At 39.9% G+C, this 22,614-nt stretch overlaps 1 protein-coding gene across 5 annotated transcripts in view; it reads left to right on the top strand.

Annotated features, from left to right (window-relative positions):
- Positions 1–22,328, top strand: part of XIAP (X-linked inhibitor of apoptosis) — a 45,108-nt gene extending 22,780 nt beyond the window's left edge. For all 5 annotated transcript variants that reach the window (XM_066248652.1, XM_066248653.1, XM_066248654.1 and 2 more), the window contains 6 exons: positions 1,026–1,934; positions 3,590–3,689; positions 5,055–5,133; positions 6,144–6,186; positions 11,462–11,662; positions 18,505–22,328. In XM_066248652.1, coding sequence (XP_066104749.1) covers positions 1,058–1,934; positions 3,590–3,689; positions 5,055–5,133; positions 6,144–6,186; positions 11,462–11,662; positions 18,505–18,698 — 1,494 coding nt within the window. In that variant the 5' untranslated portion in view covers positions 1,026–1,057 and the 3' untranslated portion in view covers positions 18,699–22,328. The remainder of the gene's footprint in view (positions 1–1,025; positions 1,935–3,589; positions 3,690–5,054; positions 5,134–6,143; positions 6,187–11,461; positions 11,663–18,504) is intronic.
- The last annotated feature ends 286 nt before the right edge of the window (positions 22,329–22,614 follow it).

The following is a 22,614-nucleotide window of genomic DNA, read 5'->3' as shown; positions in this document are numbered from 1 at the left end:
ATTATACAGCTATAGTTTGGCAGCTCTAATGAGGCTTCAGTATTACTTTTTGTTTTGGGGTGTTTTTGTTTTGTTTTGTTTTTTGAAAGAGAGAGGAGGGAGGGAGATGGGAGAGAGACAGGAAGGGAGATGAGAAGCATCAACTCATAGCCGCATCACTTTGGTTGTTCATTGATTGCTTCTCATAACATGCCTTGTCTGCAGAGCTCTAGCTTGTGACCTCTGGGTTTCAAAACTGGGCCATTAACATCCCAGGGTGACGCTCTATCCACTGCCACCACTGGTTGGGCTGCAGTATTACTTCTTACATTTGAATAGATTGTTTCTTGGCCACAGAAAGGTGATTTCAAAAGTAACTCTGCATACTAAGTATTCCTCCTGAGCCACTCTCTAGAGGGCAGTATTATATATATCTGAAATGATCCAGTTCCAAACCAAAACTGGCCTCCTTGTTTATGCATGAAAATTGGAAACTTTTGATGTTCTTAAAGAACCTGTTGGAACCAATATTGTGAATAACTTGTCTTTTGTTAAGCAAAAAAGTAAAGAAATATTAAAAATTAATTCATTAGCATTCTGAACATTTTTTTTAAATTGTAGAAACTGAACTTTGATGCCTTGACTACATAATGACCCATTATAACAATTATGCATAGACTTCAAGATTCTGCATATTTTATGCTCTCATGTTTTTCCTAATTAACGGTTTTACATGGTTAATTTTAATATATTCTGCATCACAGTTTCTATATTTATGTCGAATAAGTACTTAAAATGAATAGTTCTGTTCTACTTGCTTAAATACTACTTTCCTTTAAAAGAGAATGCAAAAATGCTAGTTTTTACTTTATGGTTTGAATCATGTGGTGCTGTAGAACTTTATTTAGTATTTAGAATTAGAAGCTTTCTTAGAGATTATGTAATTACTTTTATGTCATCACTAAGTAATTTGTTAGTTCCTAATATCAAAAGTGATTGCCTGTGTTTCAAATTTTGGATTTCCTAATGTAATATTCTCTTTTTAGAAAAGTTGGACAAGTCCTATTTTCAAGAGAAGATGACCTTTAACTGTTTTGGAGGATCTAAAACTTGTGTACCTGCAGACATCGATAAGGAAGAAGAATTTGTAGAAGAGTTTAATAGATTAAAAACTTTTGCTCATTTTCCCAGTAGTAGTCCTGTTTCAGCATCGACGCTTGCACGAGCCGGTTTCCTCTATACTGGGGAAGGGGACACCGTGCGGTGCTTTAGCTGTCATGCAGCAGTAGATAGGTGGCAATATGGAGACTCAGCAGTTGGAAGACACAGGAAAGTATCCCCAAATTGCAGATTTATCAATGCCTTTCATTTTGAAAATAATGCTGCACAACCTACAAATTCTGGTCTCCAAAATGGTCAGTACAAAGCTGAAAACTTGTTGGAAAACAGAAATCATTTTGTTTTAGACAGGCCATCTGAGAGTCATGCAGACTACCTTTTGAGAACGGGACAGGTTGTAGATTTATCTGACACCATATACCCGAGAAACCCTGCCATGTACAGTGAAGAAGCTAGGTTAAAGTCATTTCAGAACTGGCCAGACTATGCGCACTTAACCCCAAGAGAGTTAGCGAGTGCTGGGCTCTACTATACAGGTATCGATGATCAAGTGCAGTGCTTTTGTTGTGGTGGAAAACTGAAAAATTGGGAACCTTGTGATCGTGCATGGTCAGAACACAGGCGACACTTTCCTAATTGCTTCTTTGTTTTGGGACGGAATGTTAATATTCGAAGTGAATCTGATACCCTGAGTTCTGATAGGAATTTCCCAAATTCATCAAATGCTCCAAGAAACCCAGCCATGGCAGATTATGAAGCACGGATTGTTACTTTTGGGACGTGGATGTACTCTGTTAACAAGGAGCAGCTTGCAAGAGCTGGATTTTATGCTTTAGGTAAACTTTATTATAAAAGCAGGCTAATAAATAACTTTCCGACCACCCCATGGCTCCTAAAAAGTAGATTCCTTTAGCCCATGAACTGGTAAATATTTAGGTGTAGGCTGGCATGATTATATCACTATTATTCTGTTAACTCTTATGTTGAATAGGTAATGTAGCCACTGAAGTTATATAAAAAAGACTGCTATGTTGTGAGTCATGTTTATTTTCATGTAATTGGGTTGAGTGTTTTTTTGAGAAAGGTGACATGCAAAAGCTGATAGGTATCCCTGCTAAAAGAATGGATCTGATAGTAATACTGACTCTTAATTTATTGAGTGCCTACTCTGTGTGCTCAATATATATATTACATGCATTGTTTCTACACTTCTTAAGAGTTAATAAAGAGTTTAGTGTGGCTGATACTAAAATTGGTATCTGCTTCTTGTGCAGAGATTATATATTTGAAAGCTACCCATGTGATGCTTTATTGCTTCAAATGGGACTACAGTAGCAATGTTAGGAAGAGCCATTATGGCTTCCAGAGATACTCAGAAAAATTATACCATTATATCTATATATCTGATCCATTTACTTTAGGATTGAGTAGTGCCAGATACAAAATATCAATTATTTTAATATTTTATTTACATACTATCATATATTAACAATCTAGAAGGTTTTAGTGTCATATAGCTATAACCTTAGAGAAAATCATATAATTTCATTATGCATTAAACTTTAGTAAAGTTTCACAGTTTGAAAAAATCATTGGTGGCCCCAATGACATATGTTAAAAAAGAACATAACAATTATAGGCCCTGGCCTGTTGGCTCAGTGGTAGAGCATCGACCTGGTGTGCAGGAGTCCTGGGTTCTATTCCCGGCCAGGGCACACAGGAGAAGTGCCCATCTGCTTCTCCACCCCTCCCCCTCTCCTTCCTTTCTGTCTCTCTCTTCCCCTCCCACAGCCAAGACTCCACTGGAGCAGAGTTTGCTCAGGCGCTGAGGATGGCTCTGTGGCCTCTGCTTCAGGTGCTAGAATGGCTCTGGTTGCAGCAGAGCGACGCCCCAAGATGGGCAGAGCATCGCCTCCTGGTGGGCATGCTGGGTGGATCCCAGTCGGGCGCATGCGGGAGTCTGACTGCCTCCCCGTTTCCAGCTTTGGAAAAATACAAAAAAAAAAAAAAAAAAGAACATAACAATTGTAATTTTCTGCATGGAAATTGGGTAATTTTATTTTTGCCTTCTGTAAATACCTCAGGTTGTGAATCAGTGAATTTAATGTGTATTTTCTCATCAAATGATCAAGTCTGTTGGCCTGACCTGTGGTGGCACAGTGGATCAAGCGTCGACCTGGAATGCCGAGGTCGCCGGTTCAAAACCCTGGGTGTGCCCTATCAAGGCACATATGGGAGTTGCTGCTTCCTACTCCTCCCCCCTTCTCTCTCTCTCTCTCTCTCTCTCTCCCCCCCCCTCTAAAATAAATAAATAAAAATAATTTTTAAAAAAAAGGTCAAATCTGTTACTTAGGTGTGAATTTGAATGTCTTAAGCTTGAGATTTTTATATAAATTTAAAAATGCTTAATTTTATGGTGTTAAAAAAGGTGTTTTTGTGTAAGCTTGTAATTACACAAAATACATGTATTTTTACTTGTGTGTTTTCTTAGGTGAAGGTGATAAAGTAAAATGCTTCCACTGTGGAGGAGGGCTAACGGATTGGAAGCCCAGTGAGGAGCCTTGGGAGCAGCATGCCAAGTGGTACCCAGGGTAAGGTATTTAACTGGCCATGCAGGAACAGCCGACCTGGACACTATGCGCTAGACAGACTTGAACAACTTTTCACCTCAACTATTTTTGCCTTTCCCTGGCTTGAAATTCACACCAGGTTTACAAAAATGGGGTCACCTACTTTATAGGAATAAAACTACCTAAGCCGTCTCTGGTGATGAAGGTGTTATTGCTTGTGTAATATATTTTGACATTCAGATGATTCCTCTTCTAAACACCTCATTCGGAATGTATACTTTAGTTGTTGGAAGTAGGCTCTTTCAGGATGGGCACAAGAGAGTTCACATTGCCAAGGAGATGCCTTAGAACCCAGCACAACCCCTAGCAAATATTACTGTATCTCCCTGATTCTGAGACACACAATTGTTTATTTTCAGATCTCTGAAATCAGCACACGTCTGGTGGTGGGTCATAATTTAATTGGCATCAATGGTACATAAAATAATCATGTTTTGTATAGTCATTGGCATCTTAGAATGATGATGACATACTTTAAATGTCTTTTTGCCATTTTGCCTCTTTAAAATAGAGTAACAGATACAGGACTGATACGCATTTTTGATCTACAAAATAGTCCAACTTAAAAAACGTCAGAATGATCATTTGCAAATAAATCTCAATCTTTTTTTTTTCTGTATTTTTCCGAAGTTGGAAACGGGGAGGCAGTCAGACAGACTCCTGCATGCGCCTGACCGGGATCCACCCGGCACGCCCACCAGGGGGCGATGCTCTGCCCATCTTGGGGCGTCACTCTGCCACAGTCAGAGCCACTCGAGCGCCTGAGGCAGAGGCCACAGAGCCATCCTCAGCGCCCAGGCAAACTTTGCTCCAGTGGAGCCTCGGCTGCGGGAGGGGAAGAGAGAGAAAGAGAGGAAGGACAGGGGGAGGGGTGGAGAAGCAGATGGGTGCTTCTCCTGTGTGCCCTGGCCGGGAATCGAACCCAGGACTCCTGCACGCCAGGCCGATGCTCTGAGCCAACCGGCCAGGGCCATAAATCTCAACTTAAACAGCCTTAAAAGGAAATATTGAAAGCCTAAAGAATTCCTTTTAAATGCACAACTGGTTAATCCTCTAAACCTTGTTAAGATTATTTAAAACTTTTCTTAATGTTAAGGTGCTAATTTAATGAGTTGCTTAAAAGTTTAAAGTTCTAAAGTTGATAGTTTCTGCTGTATCATCAGCATAAGTAGCATAACAAAAGATAAAGTGACAGTTGGATTGGGAATTGAGTAAGGCTTTATTTTCCGGCTCCTTAGAAATACTGAAAAGCAAGTTAATGGAATTAAGATGATGGAGGTTACATCATACACTTTCCAGATACTAAAATTTAACCTTCTTGTTCAGGTGTAAATATCTGTTAGAAGAGAAGGGACAAGAATATATAAACAATATTCATTTAACGCATTCACTTGAGGAGTCTGTGGTAAGTCAAATACTGTAACATTTGTATTTTCAGATATGATGTAATTTGTTTTGTATTGATTTCTTGGTGTAAAATTCACAGTATAGTATTTTAAATTAAATGAATGGTGAGTTTTAAAGGGATCTTGAAAAGGGCTTGTTATTTTTTTCATATTTTTATCTGTTGATATTAGTTAGAGAAGGAGGGTGAGAGAGAGAGACAGAAATATCAGTCTGTCCCTGTATGTGTCCTGACTAGGGATCAGACTGCAACCTTTGTGCTTCTGGAAGATGTGCTAACCAACCTAACCACCCGGCCACTGTGTGCTTGTTATTCTTAACCTGAAACAAATTTGTGAAAAGGGGATTAGGATGACCTGATTTAATTTCACTATAGGCAAAGCGGTCTTGAAGAACTGAAACACTTGAATCTCTCAGCCTTCTGAAATGTGACTTCTGTACAGTGTGTTTTGTACAAATAGTTTTAAACTTTGCACAGACAATATTTTAAATCTTAAAAACGTATCTAAATTGATAGTCACCTGGGGTGACCAAGGCATCAGTAGCATGTGGAAAGAGCCCTGCAATAACGGGGAGTCTAGAGCTGAGTTGCCCTTATGGTCCTGTCGTGAACTACCTACCATATTTCCCCATGTATAAGATGCACCTTTTCTGAAAACATTTGGGGTCTAAAAACTGGGTGCATCTTATACTGTTGTTGTAGTTTCAAATTTCAGGCCCCAAAATTAAAGTGTATCTTATACATGGGAGCGTCTTATACATGCGGAAATACGGTATGTTGCCTTGATCAAGTTGTTTACTTTCCGCAAGCATCAGCTTATTGTCTGTAAAGTGAATGGATTGGGTTAGATGATCTTTTAACTTCTTCTAGCTTCATCAACCTATGAATATTCATATGTTGATTTGGAATGAAGCCAATTTTTAAATTCCTGATTAATGTAACTTTCCAAATTGAAGTAATTGCCTTCTAGCAAAAAGAATTTTAACTTATAATTCATATTTCTATTTTAGGGAAGAACTGCTGAAAAAACACCATCACTAACTAAAACAATTGGTAAATATGCTTATTCTAATAAATTTTCATTTCATTGCCAACTTATGTTTGTTGTTTATAGGGTAGAAAGGTAAACATATTCTTTCATGTTCACCAAGTTGTATTTATTTCAGATGAGACTGCTACAAATTTAAGAAGTAATGAAGTCCCTTTCCATTTCAGGAAGGGATTTATGCATTCAGAACGTTCCTACAGAGGTTGGACAGTTAGCTTTCCCAAGTTTTCAGGGAGCAGCTATGGGCTGTGCACCATTTCTATTACAGTCACCAAAGGAAGGGTTAGATGTACTTTGTCCCTGAGACTTCTTTAGATAGCCAGGACCATGAATTCAGTGCTCTACTAAGGCCCCATCAGCATCATTGGCCCTGGATTACTTGCTCAGCAGTTCCATGCCACCTGAGCGCCTTCCCCATCCTCACAGAGGGGCAGTTAGGTCTGTTTATTCCTGCTACCTCACAGAGAGGTAGTTTCTATCACAAAGATTATGTACTCATCATAGACAAATGGAAAAACTAGAACGTGGGCAGAGAAAGATGTGTGTTAAGCGAAGACGACGTTGTCATCCCCACTTGTCAGATGAAGAAACAGAGTCAGGGGAGGTAAGGGACCTGTGCACAGTTACATTACAAATCATTAGTGGGACAAGGACTTAAAACAAGGTGGTATTCTGACTCCTCCATCACACTACAGACCTCAGTTCAACTGAGGTAGCATGTTGCAAAACTAGTAGAAAGTTTAATTTTAGACATGGCGGTGATTCCCCGCTCCCTACACACAGCGTCATCTGTTCAAATCCTGAGAATTACAAGGCGAGAATGTTATATACATTCATAAAAATGCTTGAGAGCCACCTTGACAAGAGTTTTGTAATGGGAATAAGTAATACAATTTAAGAAATCATTTATTCCAGCCTATATTTTTGAAATTATCCAGAAACAAAGATTCTGTAACATTTCTTAATAATCATCCTCACACTGCATACTATTCTTTTGATGACTAATGAGACTCTTGTTTTGGTTTAGGATTAATGCTTTTAAATTGAGATATAATCTATTTAGCAAAATTTTCCCCATCATTAAGTATATACCCTTCGGTAGTTTTTAGTATATTCACTAGGTTGTGTAATCATCACTAATTTTTAATTATAAAACATTGTCATAACCCCAGCAAGAACCCCGTACCCGTTAGTAGTCACTGCCCCTTGCTGCCCTCCACACCCCCAACTCAGAACAGCCACTGGTCTGCTTCTATACAGGAAACGGTCTGTTCTGGACGTTTCATGTGAAGCGGAATCCTAATGGCCTCAAAGTTCATCATCATCCATGTTGTAGTCCTCACATATGAGCATTTCATTTTTATAGTGGAAAACCATTTCTTTGTAAGGCTAATACATCTTATTCATTTGTCATTTGGTAGATGTGGCTTATCCTGCTATGAACATTTATGTATAAGTCTTTGTGTGAACATATGTTTCTCACTCTCTTGGGTATATATTTAGGGATGAAGTTGCTGGGGCACATGGTAACTCCTGTGTTTAACCTTGCGGTAAACTGCCAGGCAGGTTGCCAGAATGGCTGCACCATTTTACACTCCCACCAGCGTAGGAGGCTTCTGGTTTGTTTCTCCACCGCCTTGTTAACATTTGTTGTTTTTTGTCTTTGTATTAAAGCCATCCTAGTGGGTGTGAAATGGTATCTCATCATGGTTTTGATTCAGATTTCCCTGATGGCAAATGATATTGGGCATTTTTCATGTGCTTATTGGCCATTTGTTTGTCTTCTTCGAAAAAAATGTCTGTTCCTCTCCTTTGCCCATTTTTTAGTTGGGTTATTTGTATTTTTATAATTGAATTGTAAGAGTTATTTATATATTCTAGTTCTTTTTATATATAAGTTCCTTATAAGATACATGATTTGCAAATATTCTGTTTTGTAGGTTATCTTTTCACTTTCCTGTTGGTGTCCTTTAAATCGTATTTCTAATTATGATGAAGTCCAATTTATCTGCTTTTTGTTACTTATGCTTTTGATATCACATCTAAGAAACCATTGCTTAGTCCAAGGTTACCTATGTTTTCTTCTAAGCATTGTATGGTTTTGCTCTTACATTCCGGTCTTTGATCCATTTGGAGTGAATGTTTACACATAGTGTGAGGCAGTGGTGCATTTGGTTGGTTTTTCTGTGGGTACCCTCTTGTCCTGCTTCTGGTTTTCAGCAAGATGAGCTTCAGTGCCTGCAGTATATCTGGGAACTTCCATAAATGAGGGTACGTTTGTGGTTGTAGGAATGGTGTTCAGAGCGGTTATAAAGAAAAGGGGGGGGTCACTGAGGGAGTAAAAGAGAACATGAATATCTAATCAGGTGGGCAGAAGGAGCCAGCAAATCAAACAGAAAAAAACAGTTAGTAGAACCAGGAAAGGGTGATGACCAGCTGACCTCTGGACATGACATCTCTGCCTACAATCTCAAAAGCAGCTCAATTCAGCATCTCTGAAAACCACTCAGATGAATTCAACCCTGCTGTACTCCCCACTATGTTAGTTAATAGTATCACAATTCCAAAAGTCATCCTATAATCTGAGTCATTTTTAAGCCCTTTGCTTTCCTTAATCTCTCCATTTAATCACCAGGTCTGAGCCTGACCAGGCGGTGACACAGTGGATAGGGCCTTGGACTGGAACACGGAGGACCCAGATTCAAAACCCTGAGCTGGCTTGAGTGCAGGCTCACCAGCTTGAGCGTGGGGTTCCCGGCTTGAGCATGGGATCATAGACATGACCCCATGGTCGCTGGCTTGAGCAAAGGGTCACTACCCATCCCCTGTCAAGGCACATCTGAGAAAGCAGTCAATGAACAACTAAGGAGCTGCAATGAAGAATTGATGCTTCTTATCTCTCTCCTTTCCTGTCTCTCTGTCCCTATCTATCCCTCTCTCTGTCTCTCTGTCTCTTGTCACAAAAAAAAAATCACCAGGTCTGATACATTCTACTTTTTTTAATATTGTCTAAAATTCACTGGTTTCTGCCCTTACTTCTCATCCAGGCTATTGTAGTAGTCTCCTAACTGGTCATTATTACCTTCTCAGAATTTTTATCAAACACAAATCTTAAGTTACTTTCCTCTTTAGAAAATATATTTTTCTTCTTCTTCTTTTCTTTTTCTTTTTTTAAGTAAGAGGATGGGGAATAGAGAGACAGACTCCCGCATGCACCCCAACCAGGATCCACCCGGCAAACCCCCCCCCCCCCCCCCGGGTCTGGGGCTGATGCTTGGACCAACTGAGCTATCCTCAGCGCCTGGGCCCGATGCTCAAACCAGTCAAGCCACTGACTGCAGGAGGGGAAGAGGGAGAGGAATGGGGAGAGAAGCAGATGGTCACTTCTCATGTGTCCCCTGACCTGGGATCAAACACTGCATGCTGGGCCAATGCTCTATCCACTGAGCCAACTGGCAAGGGCTGAAAATATCTTTTTTTACTTACCATATAATGTTTCTTAGAATCAAATCAATATCCACCCCCAAGTTATATTTTTATTTCTATTACCATAGATTAGAATTGAACTTTTTTTTTTTCATATTTTTCTAAAGTTGGAAACGGAGGCAGTCAGACAGACTCCCGCATGCGCCCGACCAGGATCCACCCGGCACGCCCACCAGGGGGCGATGCTCTGACCGTCTGGGGCATTGCTCTTTTGCAACCAGAGCCATTCTAGCGCCTGAGGCAGAGGCCATGGAGCCATCCCCAGCGCCTGGGCCATCTTTGCTCCAATGGAGCCTCGGCTGCGGGAGGGGAAGAGAGACAGAGAGGAAAGCGCGGTGGAGGGGTGGAGAAGCAAATGGGCACTTCTCCTGTGTGCCCTGGCCGGGAATCGAGCCCGGGACTCTTGCACGCCAGGCCGACGCTCTACCACTGAGCCAACCGGCCAGGGCCAGATTTGAACATTTTAATAAATATGATACAGTATGTACATTTTTGTCTCTGGTTTATCATTATGATGACATTTTATCTGAGATTCATCTATGTTGTCTGTAGCAGTAGTTCGTACTTTCTTGCTTTGTAGTAAGTATTTGAATATATCACAGTTTACTTAGCCATTCACCTGGTGATGGACATTTGAGTTGTTTTCAGTTTGGGACTGTTATAAATAATGCTGCTATGAATATTCTTGTGTATATCTTTGGTGGACACATGCATCATTTTTAATACCCAGGAGTTGACTTGATGAATCAGAGGGTATACATCTCTTACTTGCTTAGCATTTTCTTTTTTTTTTTTTTTTTTTTTTTTTTTTTCATTTTTCTGAAGCTGGAAACAGGGAGAGACAGTCAGACAGACTCCCGCATGCGCCCGACGGGGATCCACCCGGTACGCCCACCAGGGGCGACGCTCTGCCCACCAGGGGGCGATGCTCTGCCCATCCTGGGCGTCGCCATATTGCGACCAGAGCCACTCTAGCGCCTGGGGCAGAGGCCAAGGAGCCATCCCCAGCGCCCGGGCCATCTTTGCTCCAATGGAGCCTCGGCTGCGGGAGGGGAAGAGAGAGACAGAGAGGAAAGTGCGGCAGAGGGGTGGAGAAGCAAATGGGCGCTTCTCCTGTGTGCCCTGGCCGGGAATCGAACCCGGGTCCTCCGCACGCTAGGCCGACGCTCTACCACTGAGCCAACCGGCCAGGGCTAGCATTTTCTTATGTAACCTGAATTCCTACTTTAAATGTCATTAAAGTGAGTTTCTGTTTGCCCCTTTGCCTCATCTAGTTTACTCCCCCTTGGCTATAGAAACAGTCTGAGAAATAGGAAACTCTGAAACCTTCACTGTCACAGACTGAGACTTCCCCCTGTTTCCTGTTCTGTTTTCAAAATAATTGCTAGGGATCAGTAAAGACATCCACTCTTTAAGTACCAGGTTAGTTGTTGATGAGTGCTTCTGATTTGAAAAATGTTCTGATTATTTCAGCACTTAACCCTTTCTTCTCTCTTTTACTTTATCTTGCACTATTTTATCAAGTCTTTTTTTTTTTTTATCAAGTCTTTAAAACACCTAATCTCAATTCATAGTGCTGCACGGTGTTCACTGCATTTTCAGTTACTGTAAAATTGTGAAAGTGATCCTTCCATGCCTAAATATTTCAAAACAAAGCAGCTTTGGTTTGCTGGTTTGATTTTGGTTTTTATCTTGCTGCTTAAATTTTTCTTCTTAACTATACTTTGTGTTGAGTTGTGTTAATGAAAGTACTTGTTTAAACTATGTTCTTTTTCTCACCAATTTTCATTTCAGATGATAGCATCTTCCAAAATCCTATGGTACATGAAGCTATACGAATGGGATTCAGTTTCAAGGACATTAAGAAAATAATGGAGGAAAAAATTCAGACATCTGGAAGCAACTATAAATCACTCGAGGTTCTGGTTGCAGATCTAGTGAGTGCTCAAAAAGGCAGTACACAAGATGAATCGAGTCAGACTTCATTGCAGAAAGGTATGCCTGACTGGTTTTAAAAACCAAGAAACACCTGCCTGACGAGGCAGTAGTGCAGTGGATAGTGTCAGCCTGGGATGCAGATGACCCAGGTTCGAAACCCCGAGGTCGCCGGCTTGAGCATGGGCTCACCAGCTTGAATGCAGGGTTGCTGGCTTGAGCAAGGGGCCACTCACTCTGCTGAAGGCCCATGGTCAAGGCACATATGAGAAATTAAACAATGAACAACTAAGGTGCCGCAACAAAAAATTGATGCTTCTCATCTCTCTCCCTTCCTGTCTGTCTGTTCCTATCTGTCCCTCTCTCTGTCTCTCGCTAGAAAAAAAAAAAAAAGGCAAGAGACATCTAACTGTACTTCATTATGGGTAGTATTTTGTATGACTTTGTGACCCATTCATTTCCCTCCTCTCTCAGGATAAGCATTTTTAAACTTTTTATTATGAAAAGTGTCAAATATACTCAGAAGTGTAGAGAATAATATACTGAGCCCTGACATACCCATCAACCAGCTTCAGTAATTATCACTTTTCTAATCTTGTTTCATTTCTTCCCCAGTGTGTGTGTTTCTTTTTAAATCTATTCTACCTTGGTTTAAATTTTTTGTGTGTGTTTGGTTTATTTGTGGGTTTTTTTGGTTTATTTGGGTTTTTTACTGGCCAAACAGTTTAAATTTGTTTTTTAGTTTATTATGCTGACATGGTGTCAAGTGTAGAACTCAGTATAATGCCATCTACCCAGTGCACCGTGCCCCCCTGCAGAGCCTCCTTCCGCCTCCCCCTTTGCCTTTCGCTGTAGTATTTCAGAGTAAATTCCAGGCATCCTGTTTATCATTTACCTAGAAACACTTCACAAGTATCTAACAGATAAGGACTTAAGAAAAAGCAAACATTACCTTAATACTATGTTAATCTGCTTGGACTAATATAACAGAATAGCACAGGCAGGGTGGCTTAACAACAGGCATTTCTCACAGTTTTAGATGCTGGGAAGTTCAAGATCTAGGTACAGGCAGATATGGTTCCTGGTAAGGACTTCTTACCAGCTTGCAGATGGCTGGCTGCCTTCTCTGTGTCCTCACGTGGCCGAGAGAGACAGCACTCCCTTCCTCATTATTGTAAGGACATCACTCCCATTGTGGGGTTCCGCCCTCATCACTGCATCCAGACGTAGTTACTTCCCAAAGGTCCCATCTCCCAGTGCCACTGCATTGAGTGTTAGGGCTTCAAAATAGGAATTTTGGGGAGACAGACATTTAGTCCAAAACATTCTATTATCACACTTAAATGAACAGTAATTCCATAATATCATCTGAAACTCAGTTGAGTTTCATTTTTTCCTTTGTCTTAAAATGTTTTTACAATTGATGTGTTCTAATCAGCATCATGTAAGAGCCACTGATTTAGTAATTTTAAAACGAATTTATTCTCTACTTGAGATAAAGACCAACAAAGGCTAACTTTTATCATTGTATGTAGAATAACTTTATATAGTCTAAACTGGATTTAGAGTGTTCTGCAACTTTTCATATGATATGAACATATAAAAGGTCCATATTACTAAATAGAATTTGAATGAATGCCACCTTAAGACTGAATCATATTTAGAAACTGTACTAAATAATATAGAAGAGAGGCATATAAACTTCTTTCAGAAAAGAAAAGATTGAAAAATGAGGTTCCTCCTTGACTGATAGCAACTACTTTTGTTTGCCAGCAACATTGCAGGTTAAAGAAAAGGTGTCAAACTGAATATATTTATTATGATCATTGTTCTCTAAGCTCTTGCCCACTTCTCCTAGAAGACAGTTCTCGTAGTGCTAAATGAACCTAAAAGTTTACTTCTTTTTTTACATTAAAGACCCTTATAATCTTTGTTATTTCTGATGTTTTTGAAACATTCCGAGAATTATGTAAATCATAAAACAGTATAATATTAATGATTTTAAAAATCACATCAGTTAGTGTGAAAGATTCAGCGGAAAGTTTAAGACTCTTTTCCTAAAGATGAATTTATTTAAAACCTAAAATAGCCTGACCTGTGGTGGCACAGTGGATAGATCGTCTACCTGGAACGCTGAGGTCACCAGTTCGAAACCTTGGGCTTGCCCAGTCAAGGCATGTACAAGAAGCAATCTGAACAACTAAAGTGAAGCAACTATGTGTTGATACTTCTTGCTGCCCCCCATCTGTAAAATCAATAAATAAAAAAATCTTTTTAAAAAAACCCACCTAAAACAGCTCCATTTGTCTTGGCCATGATAAAATAAATAATTTACTTTGTCCTCTTTCTACTGCAATAGAAATATAAAGTGATTGTGTCATTTTCCCCCTGCTTAAGCACAGCTCAGGCTTAATTAAATTTGACAATAAGGTGTTAATTTTCATTCCTCAAGATATGTCTGCAACAGAAGGATTTAGTGGGTTGCAGTAGGAAAAGAGCACGGGATGGAGTATACTGCGGGTGTCTTGTTTTCTTGCCACCAGGAGTCAGTGGGGGTTCTTCCTACCGCTGAGACCACAGGCTAGGGTGGTGGGAGGAGCGTCTGGCTGTCTGCTCGTGCTGTGGCTGATGCCTGTTTCCCTTCCCAAGGCTGAGGAGGAAAGAATGGCACTAAGAATCTTTTAATTCTATACAAAGTAGCAGGTGGGCCAAATTGAAGTAAAGCAGGTAGAAGTTTTTTTAGAAAAAGTACAATGTTATTGTTGCTTACCGAGAAATCCTAGCTTCAATAAAGCTTTTATCCCCATGGATATGTGACAGAGAATGCCCCAGTAAAATCTTCTAAAAATAACACCAAATCAGTATTCTCTTTTCTTTCTTTTTAAAAATTACATTGTATGATATAATGCCCTTTACTTCGTTTGTGTTCTAAGGTACTTACTTTAATCCTTATGTGATGATCACTGTACATAATATACAAATCAAATAACCCATCTGCATTTCTCATCAGCCTGTGTTTCCACCGGATCTGTTCTGATAGTAAAATGAAAGACATCAATTGATTCTAGAAGTGGTTCATAATAATATAATAAAAATATTAGCAAATAACATCATCAGAAGTTATCTAGTTGGCCTGACCTGTGGTGGCGCAGTGGATAAAGCGTCGACCTGGAATGCTGAGGTCTCTGGTTCGAAACCCTGGGCTTGCCTGGTCAAGGCACATATGGGAGTTGATGCTTCCTGCTCCTCCCCCTGTTCTCTCTCTATCTCTCCCTCTCTTTCTTCCCCCTCTCTCTCTAATAAAAAAAATGAATAAATAATTAAAAAAAGAAGTTATCTAGCTATCGCTTTCATTGCTTCTATGCCAGGAACTGCCAGACCTTGAAGTGGGCCTTGTAGGAAGAACAGAAAGGTGCCGCAGGGAAGGAATTGAGTAGACTAGTCACTCTTAGGGCTAGAGTGGAATATTACCAGAGGTAAACTGTTAAGTCTGGGGGAAACAATCTTTGCTCAGAGCATCACCATCTCAAGCAGGCGTTTGTATGCAGTGCTGAAATAAGATAGGTAAAGGAGTTGATACCAGCGTTTGGTAGGCATGGCACTTCATTCCATCGTGTCTATAAAATGGATCTCAAACAGAACCAAGAGAAACCTTAAAGACCATATAAATTTTATTACTTCGGTGAAAAAGCTGAAGTGCAGATGTGCTGTTGCTCCAGCTCACTCAGATAGTATATCCAGAACTCTCTGTAGCTACAAAACTGAAACTCTACCCATGAAACAGCTCCGCATCCCCCTGCCTGCTGGCTCCTGGCAGCCACCATTCTGCTGTCTGTCTCATGAACTTGACTACTCTAGGTCGCTGGTCCATTGTTCTTTTTTACTTATTGCAGTATCACATGCAAAAGTAATGTATAAATTATTTTGTTTTCCTCTTTTTTTTTTAATTAAAAAGCAACTTCTAATACTTAGGGGTCAACCCCCTCACCTCCCAGGAGTCTCGGGGAAGAGAGACCATCTGTGGGGAGGGAAGCACAAGAGACCCCTGTAGACTCGGGCAAAGGGAATGCCATTAGCATGGGACCTGCGAGCTCTGCAGGAGGAAACGTGCATCATGAGACTGGTGCAGGCGCACAGGCAAAGGGCAAGGGAGTTGGACAGGAAGCTGCAAAGCTCCTTGGGTTCCTCCTCACTTGCCCTTTTGTGTTTCTGCTGCCTGATCTCAGAGCCCCTCTGCTGCCAAGTGGCAGCAGGAAGCCCATCCTCAGCTTTTTTCCTTAACCAAGTGGCTCTGCTTTTTCCTATTTGGTGGGTGAACTCATACTGGTTACCACTGGTTATGACAATGGCACGAATATGCATTTCGTTCTGACTCTTGGTCACATGATTTCATATAACATGTCAGTTTATAATGCTATCCATTTACCTAAGTTGTTTTCTTTGGCCTGAATGCTTTTTCCCTGTGTGTATACCTGACCTCATTCCCCACTCCACCCCAGATCCCTAAGTCCTTTCTGTGACCTCCTCCTCAGGGCTCAGCTCGGAGGTCCGTCTCTCGGGTTTCCCCCGGTTCCGGTACGGGGACAGAGTTGGATCCAGCTTCTTTACTCTTAGGGCAGTTGTAATGTTATTTTGGAACTGTTTCTTTCTGGCCCATTAGACAGGCTTCCTGAGGTTAGGGGCTGTATCTTCTTGTGTCTGATAAGTTTCATTTTTGAGCCTGTAGTTCTGATTATGCCCAGGAGTTTGCCTTTTAAGAAAAGGAAGTTAAATAATCCTTTCTTACACTAGCCAGGGAGACCTTTCTGAAGTACAAATCTGAAAACTCTCTCTTTTAGGTTGAAACCCTCACTGGCTTCCAGGGCCCTGAGGATCAACTTCAAACTCCTTTCCATGGGTTGCCAAATATTTCAGGTTCAGGCTCCTCCTAACCTTCTGTGTCCTCATTGCATGCTGTTTCCCCTTCCAGTTCTGTTCCCAAGCCTTCCCTGTGTGCTTCTGGGCCCTGTCTGTCTGTCCTTGGAGCCCACTGATGCCGTTTCCTCTACCTAGAACAGCCTTCCGCTGCTGCTGCCCCCCAAGGCCTTCTCCCTCCCTGGTGTATTCGTACTTGTATGTGTTCGGACATGCACCCACATGGCACGCATGCCCTTCCTCTGTTCCTCATGACACATTGGAACCACCTATGTCGTTACATTGTACTGTAACCTCCTGTCTACTTGTGTTCCTTATTCATCTGTGAATGATTGGGGGCCTGAGGTCTACATATATAATGTTGTTCGTCTAGTGCCTAGGACCTAGTTAACTGTTTGGTACTTGTTGAATAAAATTAAACCACTCTTTCCCAAACTTGTTTTCATAATAGTGTTCCCCAGGATGTTAAAGGGGATCCCATGAGACAGGAGCTCTCTAGTTAAGTAGGGAAATGCATTATGAATTTCTAGGAGGGTCCATACACTATATTGTACTGTCTTGAATTTGATAGCAGTGGTTTCCAAATGCCAGTGGGCTCAACCAACAAAATTTGAGATTCAGTGAGTGGGCCTAGGAGTCTACGGTTACAAACACCCCAAGTGATCCTCATGCGAGGCTGGGTTTGGAGACCACTAGTACACAATGATTACAAAGATTAGTAAAGTGTGTATTGCAATTGGAATAGTGCCTAGCACCTGGTAATAAGTGCTATATGACTGTTAACTGCTGCTGCTGTTTATGTTGTTATAGTTACATAAGACCACAAAACAGATTTTTCTGACATATGTGTTAACATTTCACAAAACCTAGTTTGGGAAAAGCTGAATTAATCAAGTACTTCAGTACCACCCGTATGCTGATGACACCCAAATCTCTATCTGTAATGCTAACTTCTGGCCTCAGGACTTGACTCTCTATTTGCCCACTGGACATTTTTATAAAAATGCCCTGCAAATACCTCAAAAACATCTTGAAAATACCAAACCTGTACCTCCTTTGTATTTCCTATTGGCATCACCATCCCCCAGCCACACTAGAAGTCTTTGTTTTTAGGATTTTGTTCATTGATTTTAGAAAGAGAAAGAGTGGGGGAGGAGTGAGAAATATCTGCTCGTAGTAGTTGCCTCTCGCTTGTGCCTTGACCAGGCAAGCCCGGGGTTTCGATCAGTGACCTCAGCGTTCCAGGTCAGTACTTTATCCACTGTGCCACCGCAGGTGGGGCCCCACTATAAATCTTGAAGTCAAACTATATTTCTTCTTCCTCATCCCTCACCTCCGAATCCTACTTGTCCCATTTCTGAATTGTCCCCTCGGCCTGACCTGTGTTGGCGCAGGGGATAAAGCATTGACCTAGAACACTGAGGTTGTTGGTTCAGAACCCTGGGCTTGCCTGGTCAAGGCACATATGGGAGTTGATGCTTCCTGCTCCTCCCCCCCCTTTCCCTCTCTCTCTCTAAAAATGAATAAATAATAAGCAAATAAGTAAATAAATAATGAAGTGTCCCCTCAGCTCCACCCCTGCATTCCCAGAGTAAGCCGTGCCCTTTCTATACACTACCTCCTTTCCCTAACTCTTGCTTCTCTGCCTGGCAACTTGCTGGCGTGTTTAAATGTCATTTCCCCACTTCCCAGCCCCCCTGCCCAGCAGCTGCCAACCCCTGAAGCTCTCCCCAGCTAGTCTGAACGGAAGAGCTTGTTCTGTCATCTTAGCCCGAGTACTTTGTCTGTAATTGCATTATAGCTCTTAGCACTTGTTTTTTCGGGCTTGCTGTCCTCTCCTGCGAGCGTTCGAGCTAGTTAGGAACAGATGCCATCTGTGAGTCCTAACACTTGATTAGTACCTGGCACATACAAGGGCTTCAAATTGTTTTGATGAATTTAAAACTAAGAAAGTCTACAATGAACTCATTTGTTTTCTCTTTGAACAGAGATTAGTACTGAAGAGCAGCTAAGGCTCCTGCAGGAGGAGAAGCTTTGCAAAATCTGCATGGATCGAAATATTGCTGTGGTGTTTATTCCTTGCGGACATCTGGTCACTTGTAAACAGTGTGCTGAAGCAGTTGATAAATGTCCCATGTGCTACACAGTCATTACTTTCCGGCAGAAAATTTTTATGTCTTAATCTAACTCTACAGTAGACTTGTTATGTTCTTATTACTCTGATTGAATGTGTGATATGAACCAAATTTAAGTAATCAACATTGAATTCCATTAGCATTTGCTACCAAGAAGAAAAAATTTAAAACTGCATGTTGTAGTTGATGATCTAAAATTTTAATTTCTGGAATTTTCAGGATATTAGCTGCATTATCTATCCTTTTTTAATTTTTTTTTACTATTAATTGAAACCCTAGACTAGGCCCTGGCCGGTTGGCTCAGCGGTAGAGCGTTGGCCTGGCGTGCGGGGGACCCGGGTTCGATTCCCGGCCAGGGCACATAGGAGAAGCGCCCATTTGCTTCTCCACCCCCCCTCCAAAAAAAAAAAAAAAGAAACCCTAGACTAAGAAGCATCGTGTTGTAACTGGTCACAATGTGCATTTGTAGTACACTGACTTGGCTTCTAAGTGTAAGCGAATTAATCAACTGAATTTTTCAATGTTTGCAGATAGACTTAACAAATGGAGCATTCTCTGTAAACGTGGAGATTAGAGTTAATCTCCCCAATCACATAATTTGTTTTGCGTGAAAAAGAAATGACCTGTTCCACACTGGTGGAAAGATAGAAATTATTTTTAGATATTAGTCTTTGTGTTTTAGATTTTGTCTAGTTTCTTTTAAAATTATACATACATACTTGGGTGGATGATTTTCCGAAACGATTTTGCCATTGTTAAAAGGGTATTTAATGATAGATAGAATGTAGTCTAGCCTACATGTATTGACAGGGAAAGACATCAAAGATACCAATGTAAAATGCAAGTGGCAAAACACTGTGTATCAAACGAGCCAAATGAAGGTTGTGTACGTTTTGTATATGTTAGAGCAAAAGATTTGGAAACATATGCACCAAACTGTTAAATGTGGTTTCTCTTTAAGGGAGTGGGGGGTGGTGTGGGGGGTGGGTCTCAGTGGGCTTTACAGGGACCTTTTGCTTTGTACTATTTTCAGTTTGTTCTTTTTGTATTTTTGTAAGTATGTGTTACTTTTGTAATCAAAAGTTTTAGAGAGTATTTTACTGATTTAAAGGCTTAGGCATGTTCAGACGCCTGCAAAACTATTTACTGCTCAGCTGTGGTTTTTCTAATCCAAGAAGGCAGGGCAGTTAACCTTTTTTGTACCAGTGTGAAATTTAAATGTCTTTATGTTTGTCCTGCTTAGTGGATGAAAAATACTTCTGAGTGGTAGTTTTCTGACAGGTAGATCATGTCTTCTTCTCTTGTTTCAAAATAAGTATTCCTGATTTTGTAAAATGAAATATAAAATATGTGTCAGATCTTCCAATTAATTAGTAAGGATTCATCCTTAATCCTTGCTAGTTGAAGCCTGCCTAAGTCACTTTACTAAAAGATCTTTGTTAACCCAGTATTTTAAACATCTGTCAGCTTATGTAGGTAAAAGTAGAGCATGTTTGTACACTGCTTGTAGTCGTAGTGAAGCTTTCCATGTGGAGATTGTCATATCATCTTGTAAAGTTCCCGTGAGTTTTACTGTTAGGATGATGAAGATGTATATAGAACAGAATGTCAAGTCTTTCCTCTACCTTTTGTTTTGTTTTGTCTTCTTGACTAGTAATAATAGTAGATAATTCTGAAATAAATATTCCCTCAAGATCCTTAAAAACCTCTTGGAAATTATAAAATATTGACAAGGAAAGAAGAATAATTGTTTAAATATTAAAGAAAATGAAACACATAAGAATCAGTATAGATTTTAACAAATGAAAGTTTAAAAATGCTTCGTTGAACACCCAGGCTTTATAAGATTCTCACAACAACCTGTTGTAGAGAGGTGAGTGGGGCATTTTACAGCAGAGAAAAGTTTGGAATTAGAACTGTTAAAAGTTATAATTATTGTTGTATTTTCTAAGAGAGAGTATTGTCATGTTTTCCTAACCCCTGTTGATTGCTACTTTAAGTGATACTCATTTAAAGCATTGCAATTTTAAATGAGACTTTTTAAAATAATGGCTGTCCTGTTTCTGTTTTACTATTTGTTATATATTCATTAAGTTAAATTTTAAATGTGTAGTTTAAGCTTTAAATTTAAATTACAAGGGGAGGAAAGTGTTAAAGTTTTTAAAATGTAATTTGCAGGACACACCAGTTCCAAGTCAGGTAGGTAGTTCAATCTAGTTGTTGGCCAAGCACTGAATTGTTTTAACAAAAGGCTTTTTCTGTTCTGGGAGCCTTGGTTCATTAAAACTCTTATTTTAAAACTTGGATGTTTAGAATTAAGCAAGACCTTTTTTCTCCCCATGAGTTGTGAAATTTAAATGTATGAAGCTGATGTGACTAACAAGTTTATTTTAAGAATTGTTTAGAAATGCTATTGCTTCAGGTTCTTAACTCGGCACTCCAGCTTCTATTAAGATCTTTTTAAAAGAGTTACCAGTGTTTGTCTGTGTTCACACTATAAAAAGCACTGGATCCTTCCCAACTAATTGGGCAAAAACTGATCACCTGCAAAGTCAGAAATATAACCAGATCCAAACCTCTGCCTCCCCCTTCTCAGAATAGTTCACAGTATCTAAATGTAGACATTCTTTTCTGTATGAAGTTCACTGTAAGATTTCAAAGTCACCACCTATTTTACTACATTTAGTTACATGAAGAATCAAATTGTTTTGTAATAAATAGCTATCTTTGTTCGTAATAATTTGGTGTGTTGATCAAAAGCTTTATATTAATTTTTCAGTAATGGGTTTAGTGTTTGTAAATTCCAGTTTATTAATGAATGGCTTTGTATTTGCTTTTCGTACTAGATTTGTGTGTGAATGTGTGTGAGTTTTTGCTTTTTTTCCCTTTGGTTAGGGTCTAAGATGGGGTAGGGTGGGTGTAATGAGTGTATATAATGTCATGTGGCCCTGTGTATTAAGATCTTTTTTTGTTATAATATTTAAATTTTGGCAGTTACTTTTTCTTATTTTCATTTTAGTGGATAAAATTGGTATTTTGAACTCTGAATCGGAGACTACCACCACAGTGTTAGTTGCATGTATTGTACCCTTTAGATCCAAATCATTGTTTTATTTCCTGATTACTCAGGTAATAAAAACGAATATGGGAGAAGGGAGTGGAGGTGTGGGAGAAGTGGGATTGGTTGTGTGTTGTTTCCATTAGAGATATAAGAAAACGGAAGGGAATATTGGACAGATACAGTTATTTTTTAGTGAAATGCTTTTTAACAAAGAGGTAGCCATTTCTTTATCTGTGAGATGAGAATAGTACCTAGCTTACATTTAGGAGAGTTCAAGGAGATCCGGTATGGAAAATACCTGCTATCAATGTTAATTCCCTTCCTAATACCCTGTTTCCCTCCTGCTTTGCCTTGACTCTGGAAATTTGTGCTAAAATCTAGCTCTTTCGGTGACTTTTATTTATTCTTTTTTGGTGTTTCTCATAGTTAAGATGCAAATTACAGTAACTAAATAGGTCAAGTCCTTAAAAATATTTAAATTTCTTCTTTAAAAATTTCTTAAATTTAGTTTAGCTTTCCTAATAGAAAATATAGGTATATTCCTACCTTCACAATCAGTTTCAATTTGACACATACTTAGCACAATGTGAATTTCATTTGCAACATAATTGAATTACAGGGCATCAAAACTAGAAGTGACCTTAGAGAATATCTAAGTCATCCCCCTCGTTTTATATAAGAGGTCACTGAGGCTCAAAGGTGAAGTAATGTTTTCAAAGCTATGTAGCTAATTAGTGGCAGCCCAGACTGGGACATAGTTTGAAGGTGAAAAACTTGAACCTACCTCTCCTGGAAGGTCTCAAAAGTTTATTTTTTTCAACTGTTCTTTTCTTCTATATCATAACTTTCACTACATCTTAAATGACACTTTATAACCAACACAATAGGACAATCTTAAATAC

This window comes from Saccopteryx bilineata, chromosome X (assembly GCF_036850765.1).
Source record: "Saccopteryx bilineata isolate mSacBil1 chromosome X, mSacBil1_pri_phased_curated, whole genome shotgun sequence".
Classification (NCBI taxonomy): Eukaryota; Metazoa; Chordata; class Mammalia; order Chiroptera; family Emballonuridae; genus Saccopteryx; species Saccopteryx bilineata.
This window is presented reverse-complemented; position numbering and strand designations above follow the sequence as displayed.